Raw genomic sequence first — 12,808 nt, forward strand, 5'->3', positions numbered from 1 at the left:
CTCTTCCTTCACCCCCCCCTCCCTCCCTCCTCTCTTCCTTCACGCCATCCTACTTTAACGCACAACTTGCAGGTTGGTGTTTGTGACCTCGTAGGCTCCTCTGTCTCCTCTGTCTCCTCTGTCTTCCCGAACCTCTCCTCACCTCTCCTCCCCTTTCCTTCCCAACTTGCCCAGCGCTCCAACTCTCCTCCCTTTTGTCGCCCTAAACCCACCAACACCAACCTACGTCACTGATCGACCATCGTCTCTCGACAAATCAATATCCTCTTTCGTCACCGCTCTCTCTCCCCCACCTATTATAAAAGAGTCACCTCAACATGTTACCACAAAATGGATGTTTTTCACAAAATTAAATTCATCCAAAGTTCTTAACAATCCCGTTTCACCATGACGTGTTTGTTCTTATGAAATACCGAGATTACAGGAACGATGCACCAGCAGGTTCGCCCCGTACCACGTGACCCGAACTTCCATGAACTTTTACCACATTTATTTATCGCCCAAAACACAGATCGGAGCACTCGACATGAAACCCCGTTCGGTTCGTCTCCACCGCGTCGGACTCTTATTTATTTCGTTCGAAGTCGCGGACGGAATTGGAATCATGGCGAAGTAGCCAAAGGGCGACGTGAGGGAGCCTTTCGCCGCGTAGACGGGAAAACATGCGAAGGCGCACCACATGGACACGCAAACGGTGGTCGTCCGGATTCGGACCCCGGACAGCAAAGACATGGACTGGACGGTGAACGGGTCCTTACAGCTCACCTTTCGTGACGTGCTGGTGAGTGAGGCGAGGGAAGTAGTAGACGTCGGTCGTAGACGTCGGTGGGAGCTGCGTGCGCTCTCTCCCCGCCTAGCCACAAGTCGATCCCCGTTAGGTTGTGTAGGCCTCAGTGGGAAGCGAGATCTGACGTTAGGCCGAGAGCTCGTGTCCATTAAATTATGAAACAACAGGTATTCGTCAAACTCCATCCGAAGATTTAACCTCGTTCCGATGAAGGTGGAAGCTGAATGTGAATGGAGTTCCTTTATTTCCCCGGAAATGGCTTCACGTTCCGACGTTTCGCGGTCTAAATAACACGTAGCATCAAGATCCGGAAAATGTCGGATTAGCAAAAGGTTATCCCCGAGTGGTTAACCTGTTAAATCGAATCGAACCGAAGACCATTTTGACGAGGAATCGGCGAGCTGGGCTGCATCCTGGAGCACGCTGTCCTATCAACGGCTGTGAATCTTCATTCGATCCCACGGTCTCGAAAGGAGATGCCCTTTGTGTGCCGGTGCATTTGCTCCATTCTCTGCTGACATTAAAATGCGAACTGCAAATTAATATCTTATAACGTGATATGATTGCTGTTTAACTCCAAAGAGAAAATGGAGTATCTACTTATAATGTACGCAAATATGGCTGATCCTTTTTGACGCACATTCCCAGACACCTGTTCAAAGGTGCAACCCCCAACCCCCTCTACCTCAATTTGTTTTGATGCCACAATCCTGTGCAATTGTTCAAGCTTTGGCAGAAGATTTCTGTTAAAACAAAATGAGGTTTTTCCATTAATAGAGTGGAGTATGAAGCAATGAATATCGGCTATTTCATAAGTTAAAACAAACCCCTCACCTGACAAGAGTGAGGCTCACAAAACAGCAAGGTTAAATTGACAGGTGTGGTGGGTTAATAATTAGGCACAACCAACCCGCAACGGGATAAACGAACACGAAAGGAGAGACAGGTGCGGGCATATTCCGATGACCTCCGCCACCTAAGGTGCATGGAGGTGATGCCTGCCTTCCTTCCTTCCTGCCAGCCTACCTTCCGTCCTTCCTTCCTTCCTTCCTTCCTTCCTTCCTTCCTGCCAGCCTGCCTGCCTGCCTTCCTTCCTGCCTGCCTGCCTGCCTGCCTGCCAACAGGTTATCGATGGGTTCAGCCGAAATTTGGTGGAGAGCTTTGGTATGTGACAATGACGAAACGATTGAATTTTGGTGAATATCAAACCAGATCTGGATCTCTGAATTTTTTAAAGTGATTCTTCACCATTGGGAGATAGGACAAAAAAAAATGATATATAGCACGATATCTCAAAAAATTGTGACGGATTTGGACGAAACTTGGTGGATGAATTGGGTAGGTGACAAGAATGAGCTCATTATATTTAGATTCATGTCCGAATCCAGATCCGACCTGTTAGTAGTGGCATTCGTTCGTGGAACACTGTACCCCACGCATTCTTCAGCCAAAGGACATGGGAAGAGTCTTTTCAACTCTTGCTTTGCGTTTCTGAGCACCATCTATATTTCCAAGAGCCACCATTTTGTCTGAATATCGATATTCCCCAATGCTGAGAGCATGAGCGGCAAATGTATTGTCGAGATGGTGTAATATTTTGTCGAAGTACTGCTAAATTGGAGGTTTTTGGAAGTGCCTACAGTATTCCTGTATGCAATTCAATTTAAATAAAATAAAAGTTTTAAAGGTTGTAGAGAAAAATATTATGGGTTTTACAGCCGTTGACACAGTGTCTTTTACACCACCTGCTCTATCACATTACATTAGTTCTCCATGCCTGTTGTTTGTGTCCTTTATCACCTTCTTAAAAGCAGTAAGTTTCCTGATTGGAATGATTCCCTATTTTGTTTGACTGCCAGGCAAGCATACAGTGAAACAATTGCCTTGCTCTTCTCTGTGGATGCTTGCTTGGGATGAAATTCCATACTATTTGCCAAATTCAGAGCCAAAGTACTGCTAAACTGCACGTTTGTGTTTCGCTTCGTGTTCTACAATGCTGTGGTGTGGTGGTGAAACAGTTAAGTTCCGTTGGGGACAGTTCACGTCATGGATTGGTCCAAGTCCTTGCCAATCACAGGGCTTCCCTGCATTCAAATGACTCTGCTGTTTTTGATGTTGTAATTGATTGCGTAATGCTTTGTATGTGGGATGTAAGTCGATGTGTCGGTTTATGAAGTTTTTATCAGAGTACCAGGCCTCGAAAAAAATATATAAATAAATAAATAAATATATCCATATATATAAAACACTGTGTGTGTGTGTGTGTGTGTGTGTGTGTGTGTGTGTGTGTGTGTGTGTGTGTGTGTGTGTGTGTGTGTGTGTGTAATGTTACCGATAGACTCCTAAACGGAGAGGCTCACGTTCTTGATATTTGGCACAGACATGGCCATTGAGCCTGGGAAGAACATGGGCGACCTAAAAAAAAATATTTCATAATATTTTTTTTACCATATTTTTACCTCAGCGCATTTCAGCGAGGAATATTATGCACGGAATGTCGGAATCTGACCGGTGGCAGAGCAGCGCGCTGATTCGCTCAGAGCGATCACGTGATGTTCCTTGCCGCCATTAACTCAGTTACGCGTTCGCACGTATTTCAGAGCGAAAAGCGATTGCGTTTTTTCACATTTCAGCGAGGAACATTGCCATTCACACCACATAGGTTTTTTTTTTCTTTCATCTTTAGATCCATATTTTTTTTCAGCGAGGAATATTATACACGGAATCTGAATCGGTGGCAGAGCAGCGCGCTGATTCGCTCATTCGTGCTCATTGATGACAATCACGATCACGTGATGACGTGATCACGAATGATGTTCGTGACGCGATCACGTGATGTTCCTTGCCGCCATAAACTCACAGCAAGTAGCATAGATTTTAGCATGATTAGCATTTAGCATGATTTAGCATGATTTAGCATAGATAGTAGCATGTTTCACATAGATTTTTTTTCAGCGAGGAATATTATACACGGATTCTGACCGGTGGCAGAGCAGCACGCTGATTCGCTCAGAGCGATCACGTGATGTTCCATCCCCGCCGCCAGTTGGCTTCACTTTTCACGGAGTATGAGCGTTCTATATATTTTCAATTCAGTGCGCCCGACTCGCTCACGTACTTGATTTGTGGCATAGACATAGCCATTGGGCCTTCACGGTGTAATTTGTGCGAGGCTTTTGTCCGAGTGAGCTTGAGTCGAGAGGGCGAATGTACGGGTTAGGAATGTACGGGTCTCCCTTCCCCCACCCGGAAACGCCGGTACTGGAGGGCGTCACAGGATCGGTGAGTCTCCAAAATCCGCTTCGTGCTGTTGCGAAGATTCAGGACGATGTCGCGATTGTTGTGCTGCTCTCCGACCATGAGAACCGCAACGTCATTGTTGACTGGCCCTCCCCTTCCCTCCCCCTTCCCCCTCCCCCCTCCCACTCCCCTCCCCCATCCCCCCTCCCCCTCCCCCCTCCCCTCCCCCTCTCCCCTCCCCCTCCCCTCCCCCCTTCCCCCCTCCCCCTCCCCTCCCCCGCCCGGCAATGCCGGGTACTTCTGCTAGTATATATTGTTGCGGATATGAGGATTGCATTTTTTTGATTGTGTTGTATTGTATTGGAAATGGTGATGAACATTGTTTGGATATGGCCCCTCCTGCCTCCGGAGTTGTGTAAAGATAAAAAGGGCGTCCCGGTAGTTAATTCCATAAACACCACATTGCAGGACACGATAAAACCCTTGTTCAGTAGCTTATATCTTATTATGTGTTTTAGAGTAAGGCCTTGTCTTCCATTAGAATGACACTCCATTGCACCGAATCAATTAAGAATAGCTCCCCTTCAATAATTCCATTTCCCAGCCAAACTCTCCATCTGTAGGTAAAGCAGTTCACAAGCGTGGGGTGCACGCCCTCTCAATTCGCTGCTATAGTGAATATGTGCTCCGTGCTCTATTTGAACAGGAGGGGCGGGGTCGCCAGGGAGAGGCAAGCCCAGGGCGCGCCACGAAGGGCGGGGCTGTGCAGCCCCATGCCCAAATAAGGAAACAAGCCCGTGGCTCGCCACGAGGGGCATGCCGTCGGCGCGATGCCCAAATAAGGAGACAAGCCCGTGGGATTACCATACAAGGTCACGAAACAGAGCACGGGGGAGAGGGCGGTACCGAAACCGTGGAGGGCGTGTCAGTCCCGCGCTGGAAAGAGAAGTGAGAGGAAGGGAATACGAGCTGAGCTGCGTGGAGAGGGACACGACAAAGAAGGGGTCCAAGAGAAAGCAGAGGAGCTTTTACGAAACAAGCTCCACGAGAGATACGGCACAGGAGTGCAGCCCCGTTTCAACCAGCCGCGTGAAGCCCTGACGGTGTGCGCTGTAAAGCCGAATACAAGGAGCTGCCGGCTCCTCGCTTCCCGCCCGGAGTGGACCTGCTCGCTGTGCCCTGTGATCCCACCTGCTCATCCTTTCCAGCCATTCCTGCCTGCAAGTTCCCCATTTGCATACGTGAGTTTGTTTTGTTCATGCTGTCCTGGGTAGTAACTAAGTCTGTATAAGCTAGTAATTTTCACTGTGTCACCTGCGTCTCATGTCCCCTGTAAATAATCGTGACTGCTCTTTTTGCTTATGTGTGTGTAAATAATAAACCCCGTTACTCTTCTGTACGTCTTCTTCTTCTTCCTCTTTGCATTCGTCATCTTAGTCTTTTCCACATTGAATATCTGTGGCGCGATACGGCCAACGTTTGGGTGAATCGGGTTTAGTCGGGGAACAACTGTTCGGCCGCGGTGCCTTCGCTCGGCAAACAACATTCTAATCCGCGGACCGTAACAATATATATATATGGGAGTGTATGCTGGATCAGCACGTCACTGCGTCCTTGGACGACTCCTCAGCACCATCCCGACACACCACTGTGTGTGCTACGGAATGAGGTATATTTTTTTACGGTGGCCGGAGTGCAAATCCTGCCACCAACCTCCTTGAGAGACGCCGACTCCGGAAGGATGACAGGCTGAGTCAACCCCACCTGGTATTAATTCAACAGCTGAACGGGATTCAAACTCAGGACCTTGGGATCCCAAGCCTGCTGCCCTCACCATTAGGCCAACACCTCAATAATCTCGTGGATAATGTTATTGTTGTTGAGAAAAGAAGGCCAATCCTTGAGAAAAATTGCAAAAAAATTACAAGTGTCAGAAAATGCAGTTGCTTGCACCATTAAACGGCATAACGGAACTGGTAAAAATGCAGATAGAAAACGTTCTGGTCGACCAGGAATCACAACAGAAGTGCAGGACAAGTAATCCGAGTCACCAGTCTGCGCAACAGACGTCTTACAGCACCGGACATTAGAGCCCAGCTAAACAGCTCCAGCATTGCAACTGTTTGAAGGCCTTATTTTCTCAAAGTTACAATTGCCTCTCTTTTTCTGGTGTTAGCTGAGCTTTGGCACCCATGTTCATGCAATCTGAAACACAAAAACACTCATTAGATTGTATGGCTAGCCTTTCTGTCAACATTTTTTTGCAACACCTGACATTAATAGACATTTCACGTGATGAACAAACTAAGCACAAACATTCATTCCACACAGAGCAGAATATTTGGAAACAGTTTTTTGCTCCTGAGATGAAACGTTAATAACATTAACTTCGCACTTCAGTTTGGATTAAGTACTGCACTTTTCGACCTATTTCCAAAAATTGCTTTAAACCTATATTTCGCACAAGAAAGATACATTGAAACGCAATTATATTATCAGTAGATAAGCAGATATATCTTTGGTAAAAGTTTTGTTCATCTTGCACATTAAACACATTATGTTGGGTGTACCTAAACTTTTGACTGGTAGATCAAAAAAGATCTTCTGAGTTAGGCATTCCATGCTCAACAGTCTAAAAAATAATGAAATCTGGGATTGAATCTGGGATTGAAGCCATTTAAGCCTGGATGTGTTAATGAGCTTTCTGATAGAGACTTGTGTGAAAATTCAACAAATACAGAACAACATGGAGAAAAATTCAAATTAGTGCTGAGAATGGAGGGGAGCAAACAGATTATTTCTAACTAAATTCTAACTGCGTGCACAGGGACTTTGTGGCCACTCTGTATAGATATATTATTTATATATACAGTTGTGGCCAAAAATATTGGCACATTTGCACTTTTTTTTCAAATAATGCACCATTTCTTCCAGAAAATTGTTGTTGAAATGAAAAAAATATTTTGCTATCCACAAATGTATTTCTTTGGTTTGTGAATGAATGAATGAATGAATGATCGTTTTAAGGCCATTTTCCCCGCTAGAGCGGGGGTTAGCCTTGCGGGCCCCATGACAATCATGGTTCCCTGTTTGAGGCAATGTTTTTATGGCCGGATGCCCTTCCTGACGCCAACCCTTGGTCACGCTCCTACGATGCGCAGGGATACCGTGTACCTATTCTAAATCGGGGTACACACCGCGATCATTCATCCCAGCAAGCTGGTACTCAATTTGCCGACCTCGGAAGGATGACAGGCTGAGTCAACCCCCCTGGCGTTAATTCAGCGATCGACCGGGATTCGAACCCAGGGTCCTAGGATCCCAAGCCGGCACCCTAACCGCTAAGCCAACACCAAGTTTGTGGTAGAACAAAACAAAAAAAAGCTGAATAAACTATTAAATCTTAGCTTATTCCACACATAAATCCTAAAATGGGCCAGACAATATTACTGGCACCTTTTAGATGTTGTGAGAAATAATTAGATTTCAAGCAGGTGATTCTCCTTTACTTTGGAATTGAACTCACCTGTGGTGAGTTGCAGGTTCCTGCAATATAAAAATCACTCATTCAACCAGTTTGAGAAGAGAAAAGGAGTCATTCTGCTGTTTTGTGTTACTGTGTGCACCGAAATGAGCATGGAGAAAAGAAAGAATACCAGCGAATTGTTTGAGGAGGTCAGACACAAGATTGTAGCCAAGCATGGACAATCTCAAGGTATTTATATATATATATACAGTATATATATGTATATACATATACAGTCACGTGAAAAAGTAAGAACACCCCATGTAAAGTTTTGATTTTTTCAACATATTGTAGTCCATTGTATAATTTAAATAAACATAAATACAAATTTCGCATGTGGAAAAAGTAAGTACACCCCGACATTTATCACTGCTTCAAATACCTAAATTAGAATCAGGTGCACCAGCTCAGGTGCAAATGATTAGAACATCGTCAGAGAGGATCTTGGAGGAACCTGTCTTATTTAAACCTCAGACATTTAGTTTGGTTTGCTCTTTGTTGTTGACGTGTTTGGCGTCACCATGCCGAGATCAAAAGAGCTCTCTGAGGCCTTCAAAAATAAGGTTATAGATGCCTAAGAGTCTGGGAAGGGATTGAAAAAGATCTCCAAACAATTTGAAATCGATCATTCGACTGTCCAGAAGATCATCTACAAGTGGAGAAGATTCCAAACAACTGCCAACTTGTTCAGGCCAGGCCGCCCCAGCAAGTTCAGCCCGAGAGCAGACCACAAGATGCTGAAAGAAGTCTCCAAGGACCCCAGAATGTCATCACGTGACCTACAGGTAGCTCTTGCCACTGTTGATGTCAAAGTGCACGAGTCTACCATTAGAAGGAGGCTGCACAAATTCGATCTACATGGAAGGTGTGCCAGGAGGAAACCTTTGCTGTCCAGAAAGAACATCAGGACAAGACTAAAGTTTGCCAATGAACACCTAGGCAAAGACCAGCACTTCTGGAACAATGTGCTCTGGACAGATGAGTCAAAAGGTAGAGCTGTTTGGCCACTGTACCAGAAGACATGTTTGGCGTAAACCAAAGAGCATTTGACCACAAGAACCTGATACAAACTGTAAAGCATGGTGGTGGAAATATTATGGTTTGGGGCAGCTTTGCTGCATCAGGGCCTGGGCAGATCACCATCATAGAATCCACTATGAATTCTTCATTGTACCAGAGGGTGCTTGAGGATAATGTGAGGCAATCTGTCGGAAAGTTGGAGCTCAACCAAAGGTGGACCTTGCAACATGACAATGACCCTAAACATACCAGCAAATCCACCAAGGAATGGCTGAAAAGAAAGAAATGGAGGGTTCTGGACTGGCCAAGTCAAAGCCCGGATCTAAATCCCATCGAGATGTGGGGGGATTTGAAACGCGCTGTGCATGCAAGAAACCCTTCAAACATCGCACAGCTGAAAGAATTCTGCATGGAGGAGTGCACAAAAAATTCTCCCAGGCGATGTCAGAGACTGGTAGACAGTTATAAGAAACGCCTACTTGAGGTTGTTTCTGCCAAAGGGGGCAGGCAATACCACCTATTAGAGCCAAGGGTGTACTTACTTTTTCCACATGCAAAATTTGCATTTATGTTTATTTAAATTATACAATGGACTACAAAATGTAAATGTTTCATATTTGTTATATTATATCACCTTTATCTATCAATATTGTTACTTTATATATATATATATATATATATATATATATATATATATATATATATATATATATATATATATACAGTGGTACCTCGGCTTACGAGTGCCCCAACGTACGAGTTTTTCGGGATACGAGCCGTCGCTCGGGCGGTTTGTTGCTTTGGGATACGAGCCGAGATCCGATGTACGAGCTCAAAAAATTTATTTTTTTGAATTTTCCGGTTGTGGCTTCCGGTTCCGGTCACGCGGTTATCTTGCCGTGAAAGCATCTCTGCTTGGATATAAAACACGCAATCGTCGAAATACATGAGCGAGGAATCTCCTTGCTCCAGCCGGTGACGCCTCCAGAGTGGCTGGTCACGTGACCGCCAAAGCGTGTCGCGCGTGCGGGTATAATGAGCTACACCTGTGGATCACGTGACCACGGAAGCACGCCTCGCTTGAGAGGCATGGCTTTCGGTTTGCGTTTTGCTTTATAAGGCGCGATAAATGGGCTTTTGAGTGTTAGCGGTTCATGGCGTTGACGGTTCATGGCGGTTCATGGCGGTTGACGGTTCATGGCGTTGACGGTCAAAAACCCATTACATCAATTTTACCAGGCACTGTACAGTAAGTACAGTGGACACCAAATGCACGGTGGAAGGCTAGAAGTAGAAGATCGTCCAAGACAAGTGAGAATAAGCCATACTTTGGAGGAGATGACGTCATTCGCTGGTCCGATAACCAAAGATGTGGTATAAAAAACCAGGTGAGCTAACAATGCAGCAATGAAGGAATTCGGCCAAGGCACCGGCACACAACGACCTACCTACATCGAAAGACTCAATGCCAATGGTGACAGAAGCCAAGACGGCCGGCTTAAACACCGCCGAAAGACCACGGTGTACCAACTTACGATGCAGAACATCTTGCACTTAATATGATGACAACAGGTGCCATCCTCTGACGTACCATTACAGGTACAGGTACAGTACACGTGAGCACAGAGCAAAAGTTCACTGAAACCGAGATTAAGAAAAAAGAAAAAACACCTCGTGGTCCGTGCTCGATATCCGAGTTTCAATCTTTTCAAACACATGATGCTCTCGGTCACGGTATCTCCTGCGAGCTGCTTCTCCTTCAACCACACAAACAACAACTTCTCCATATCTTCATGGATAGAGGTCCGGAGCTTTGAAATAATCGTAACGCCCTTGGCTGGCGTTATAGCCTTTATGGACTCCTTCTGCTTCAAAATCGTACATATCGTAGAAGGAGTACGATCGTACTGCCTCGCCAAGTCGACAACACGCACACCTCACCTGGCATGCTCTTCTCCTCTGCTTAATAAAACCAGTTTATTTCTTTACATTCTCTTGTATTATGTACAGTATATACGAGGTCGTGCTTGTTTATACATTATTTGTTATTTATAAAGTACATTTTTGTTATTTAAAAGCACCTAACAAAAAAAATTGGTGTTTTTTTTTTGAGGCTGGAACGGATTAATAGCATTTCAATGCATTTGAATGGGAAAATTTGCTTTGACTTACGAGCGATTTGGCTTACGAGCTCCGTCACGGAACGGATTAAACTCGTAAGCCGAGGTACCACTGTATATATATTGTTGCGGACACGGTTTTTAGATGTTATATTGACCGAGCGGTGGTGTATTTAACCGCGTCCGAACAGTTACTCCCCGATTAGAACCCGATTCCAACCGAACGTTGACTAATCGCGCTACAGATATTCAATTGGGAAACCTCTAAAGCGACCGAAAGAGAAGAAGAGAGAAGAAAGACAGAGTTTGGAGGAAGAACAGATTTATTATACACACACAAGCAATATTTTAGAGCGACCAATATTATTTACAGCAATAGATGGAAAAGAGCAGTCACACAGTGCATTGTTAACTTATTCTATTTCATTTACTTAATCCCCAAGACAAACGAGTAGGACAGGACGTTCACACTCACACGATGGATATTGCAGGCAGGTAATGGCTCGAGGTTGATTGCTTGAGAGGAAGGCAAGGTCGGAGGCCGCAGCACCCCTCGCGGTTTTGGCGGGAAAACCTCCGTCGCGTATCCGCGGCCGTCACGCGCTGGCTCGGCACACCTGCTCCTCTTCCTGGGGTGGAGCCGTCTCCCTCCGTTCAGCGCGTCTCTCCAACGACAGGGGGGTATTGCAGGCAGGTAGGTAGGTAGGTAGGTAGGGCTTGCGGTGGATTGCGCTCCTCTTCCAGGTCATCCCCCAGCGTATCTCTCAAGGCCTCTCTGTAAAGCAGTTCCTTACATTCCTTTTTATCACCTCCGGCGGAATTAAGCCGCCGGCTCCGAGGGCACGCCTACCGGGTCACTCACCGCGGTGTTGATTGGCTGTTAGGGCCGGTTCACTCCTGCCCTCTTCTGACGAGGTGGAGCCACGCCTTTCTTCTCCAACCTTACCTCGTGGCCAATGGTGGTTGAAGAGAAAAACCGACCAAAATGCGGAAGGCAAATGGAAGGGAGGTTTTGGGGAAATTGGAAGGGCCTACGCTTATTTTGTTTGATACAATGCAAAGCCAATCTAGTGGAAAACACATACTTAGCCTACATGGAATAAGGAAATACACTATTTAAAAGATATATCGTGACCTGCGTGTATGTTCTATGAAATTAATTAGGAGGACGGCTGCGACCATTATTTACATTACCAGGATGTTACCATACCAAAACCATACTCTTCACATCCGTTACCCTTCCTCCAAAATTGTTACACTCCTCAAAACCCGTTACACTTCTCAAAACCCGTTACACTTCTCAAAATCGTTACACTGCACCCTCCTTTCTTCAGGCACGTCCTCGGGCCTACTAGACTTAACTGAGTGTGACATGTAGGTGTAATTCCCTCTACAATTAACCTGACCCTGAGTGTGACAATTTTAAAACACAAATAAGTATGTCCCCCTATTGCATTGCATCCTGTCTAACAGACTCAAGCCCACAGCTAACCGAATTACGGAATTATTCTGAAACTATACATTTACGGTGGGGAGCATTATTTACAATGACGTGATTTCTTATTTACAACGCAACCCAGGACCTGTGTGTTTTTTTCTTTTCTTTTTAGGGAACAAGAGAAAGAAATTCCTGTTGGGAGGGAGGAGACAGCACGCATTGCATCGATGCACCAGTACCAATACCACCAAAGCACCCAAAAGCACCCAAACACCACAAAGCACCCAAAAACACCATCCGGTGCGGTTACCATGGTTCATAATAAACACAACAAAACAACTGGTGGTGGTCTTCTCCTTCTCTGCTGGGCCGATGTTCTTCCTGACGTCTTCTGGCTTCATGCGGCCTATTTGGACATAATAAAAAGCACAACTTGTGTTCGTTTTTTATTATTATTTAGGGCCTCAGGGGCCAACTAAGGGTGGTCCACCTGTTTGGCATAGGTGCCACCTTACCGAGGTCCGCAAGCAAGATTCCCTGGCCACTATGGCCGGTCTCCAACAGGGGTGCTCTGCCCCAGAACCTGGGGTCCATCAAGTGGTACTTGGCCGCCGAACAGCGGTCCATAAAGTGGTACATCAACGCAATGCGTGCTGGTTCTGGGAATCTCGGGCGCA

The 12,808-nt window shown here is 45.7% G+C and overlaps 1 protein-coding gene across 2 annotated transcripts in view; it reads left to right on the forward strand.

Moving 5' to 3' along the window:
- Positions 1-549: 549 nt before the first annotated feature.
- The window catches only part of MAP2K5 (mitogen-activated protein kinase kinase 5), a 395,167-nt gene continuing 382,908 nt past the window's right edge, over positions 550-12,808 (forward strand). For both annotated transcript variants that reach the window (XM_078771935.1, XM_078771937.1), the window contains exon 1: positions 550-781. In XM_078771935.1, the coding sequence (XP_078628061.1) occupies positions 680-781 (102 nt within the window). In that variant the 5' untranslated portion in view covers positions 550-679. The remainder of the gene's footprint in view (positions 782-12,808) is intronic.

This window comes from Myxine glutinosa, chromosome 2, assembly GCF_964187855.1.
Source record: "Myxine glutinosa chromosome 2, kmMyxGlut1.1, whole genome shotgun sequence".
NCBI lineage: Eukaryota > Metazoa > Chordata > Myxini > Myxiniformes > Myxinidae > Myxine > Myxine glutinosa.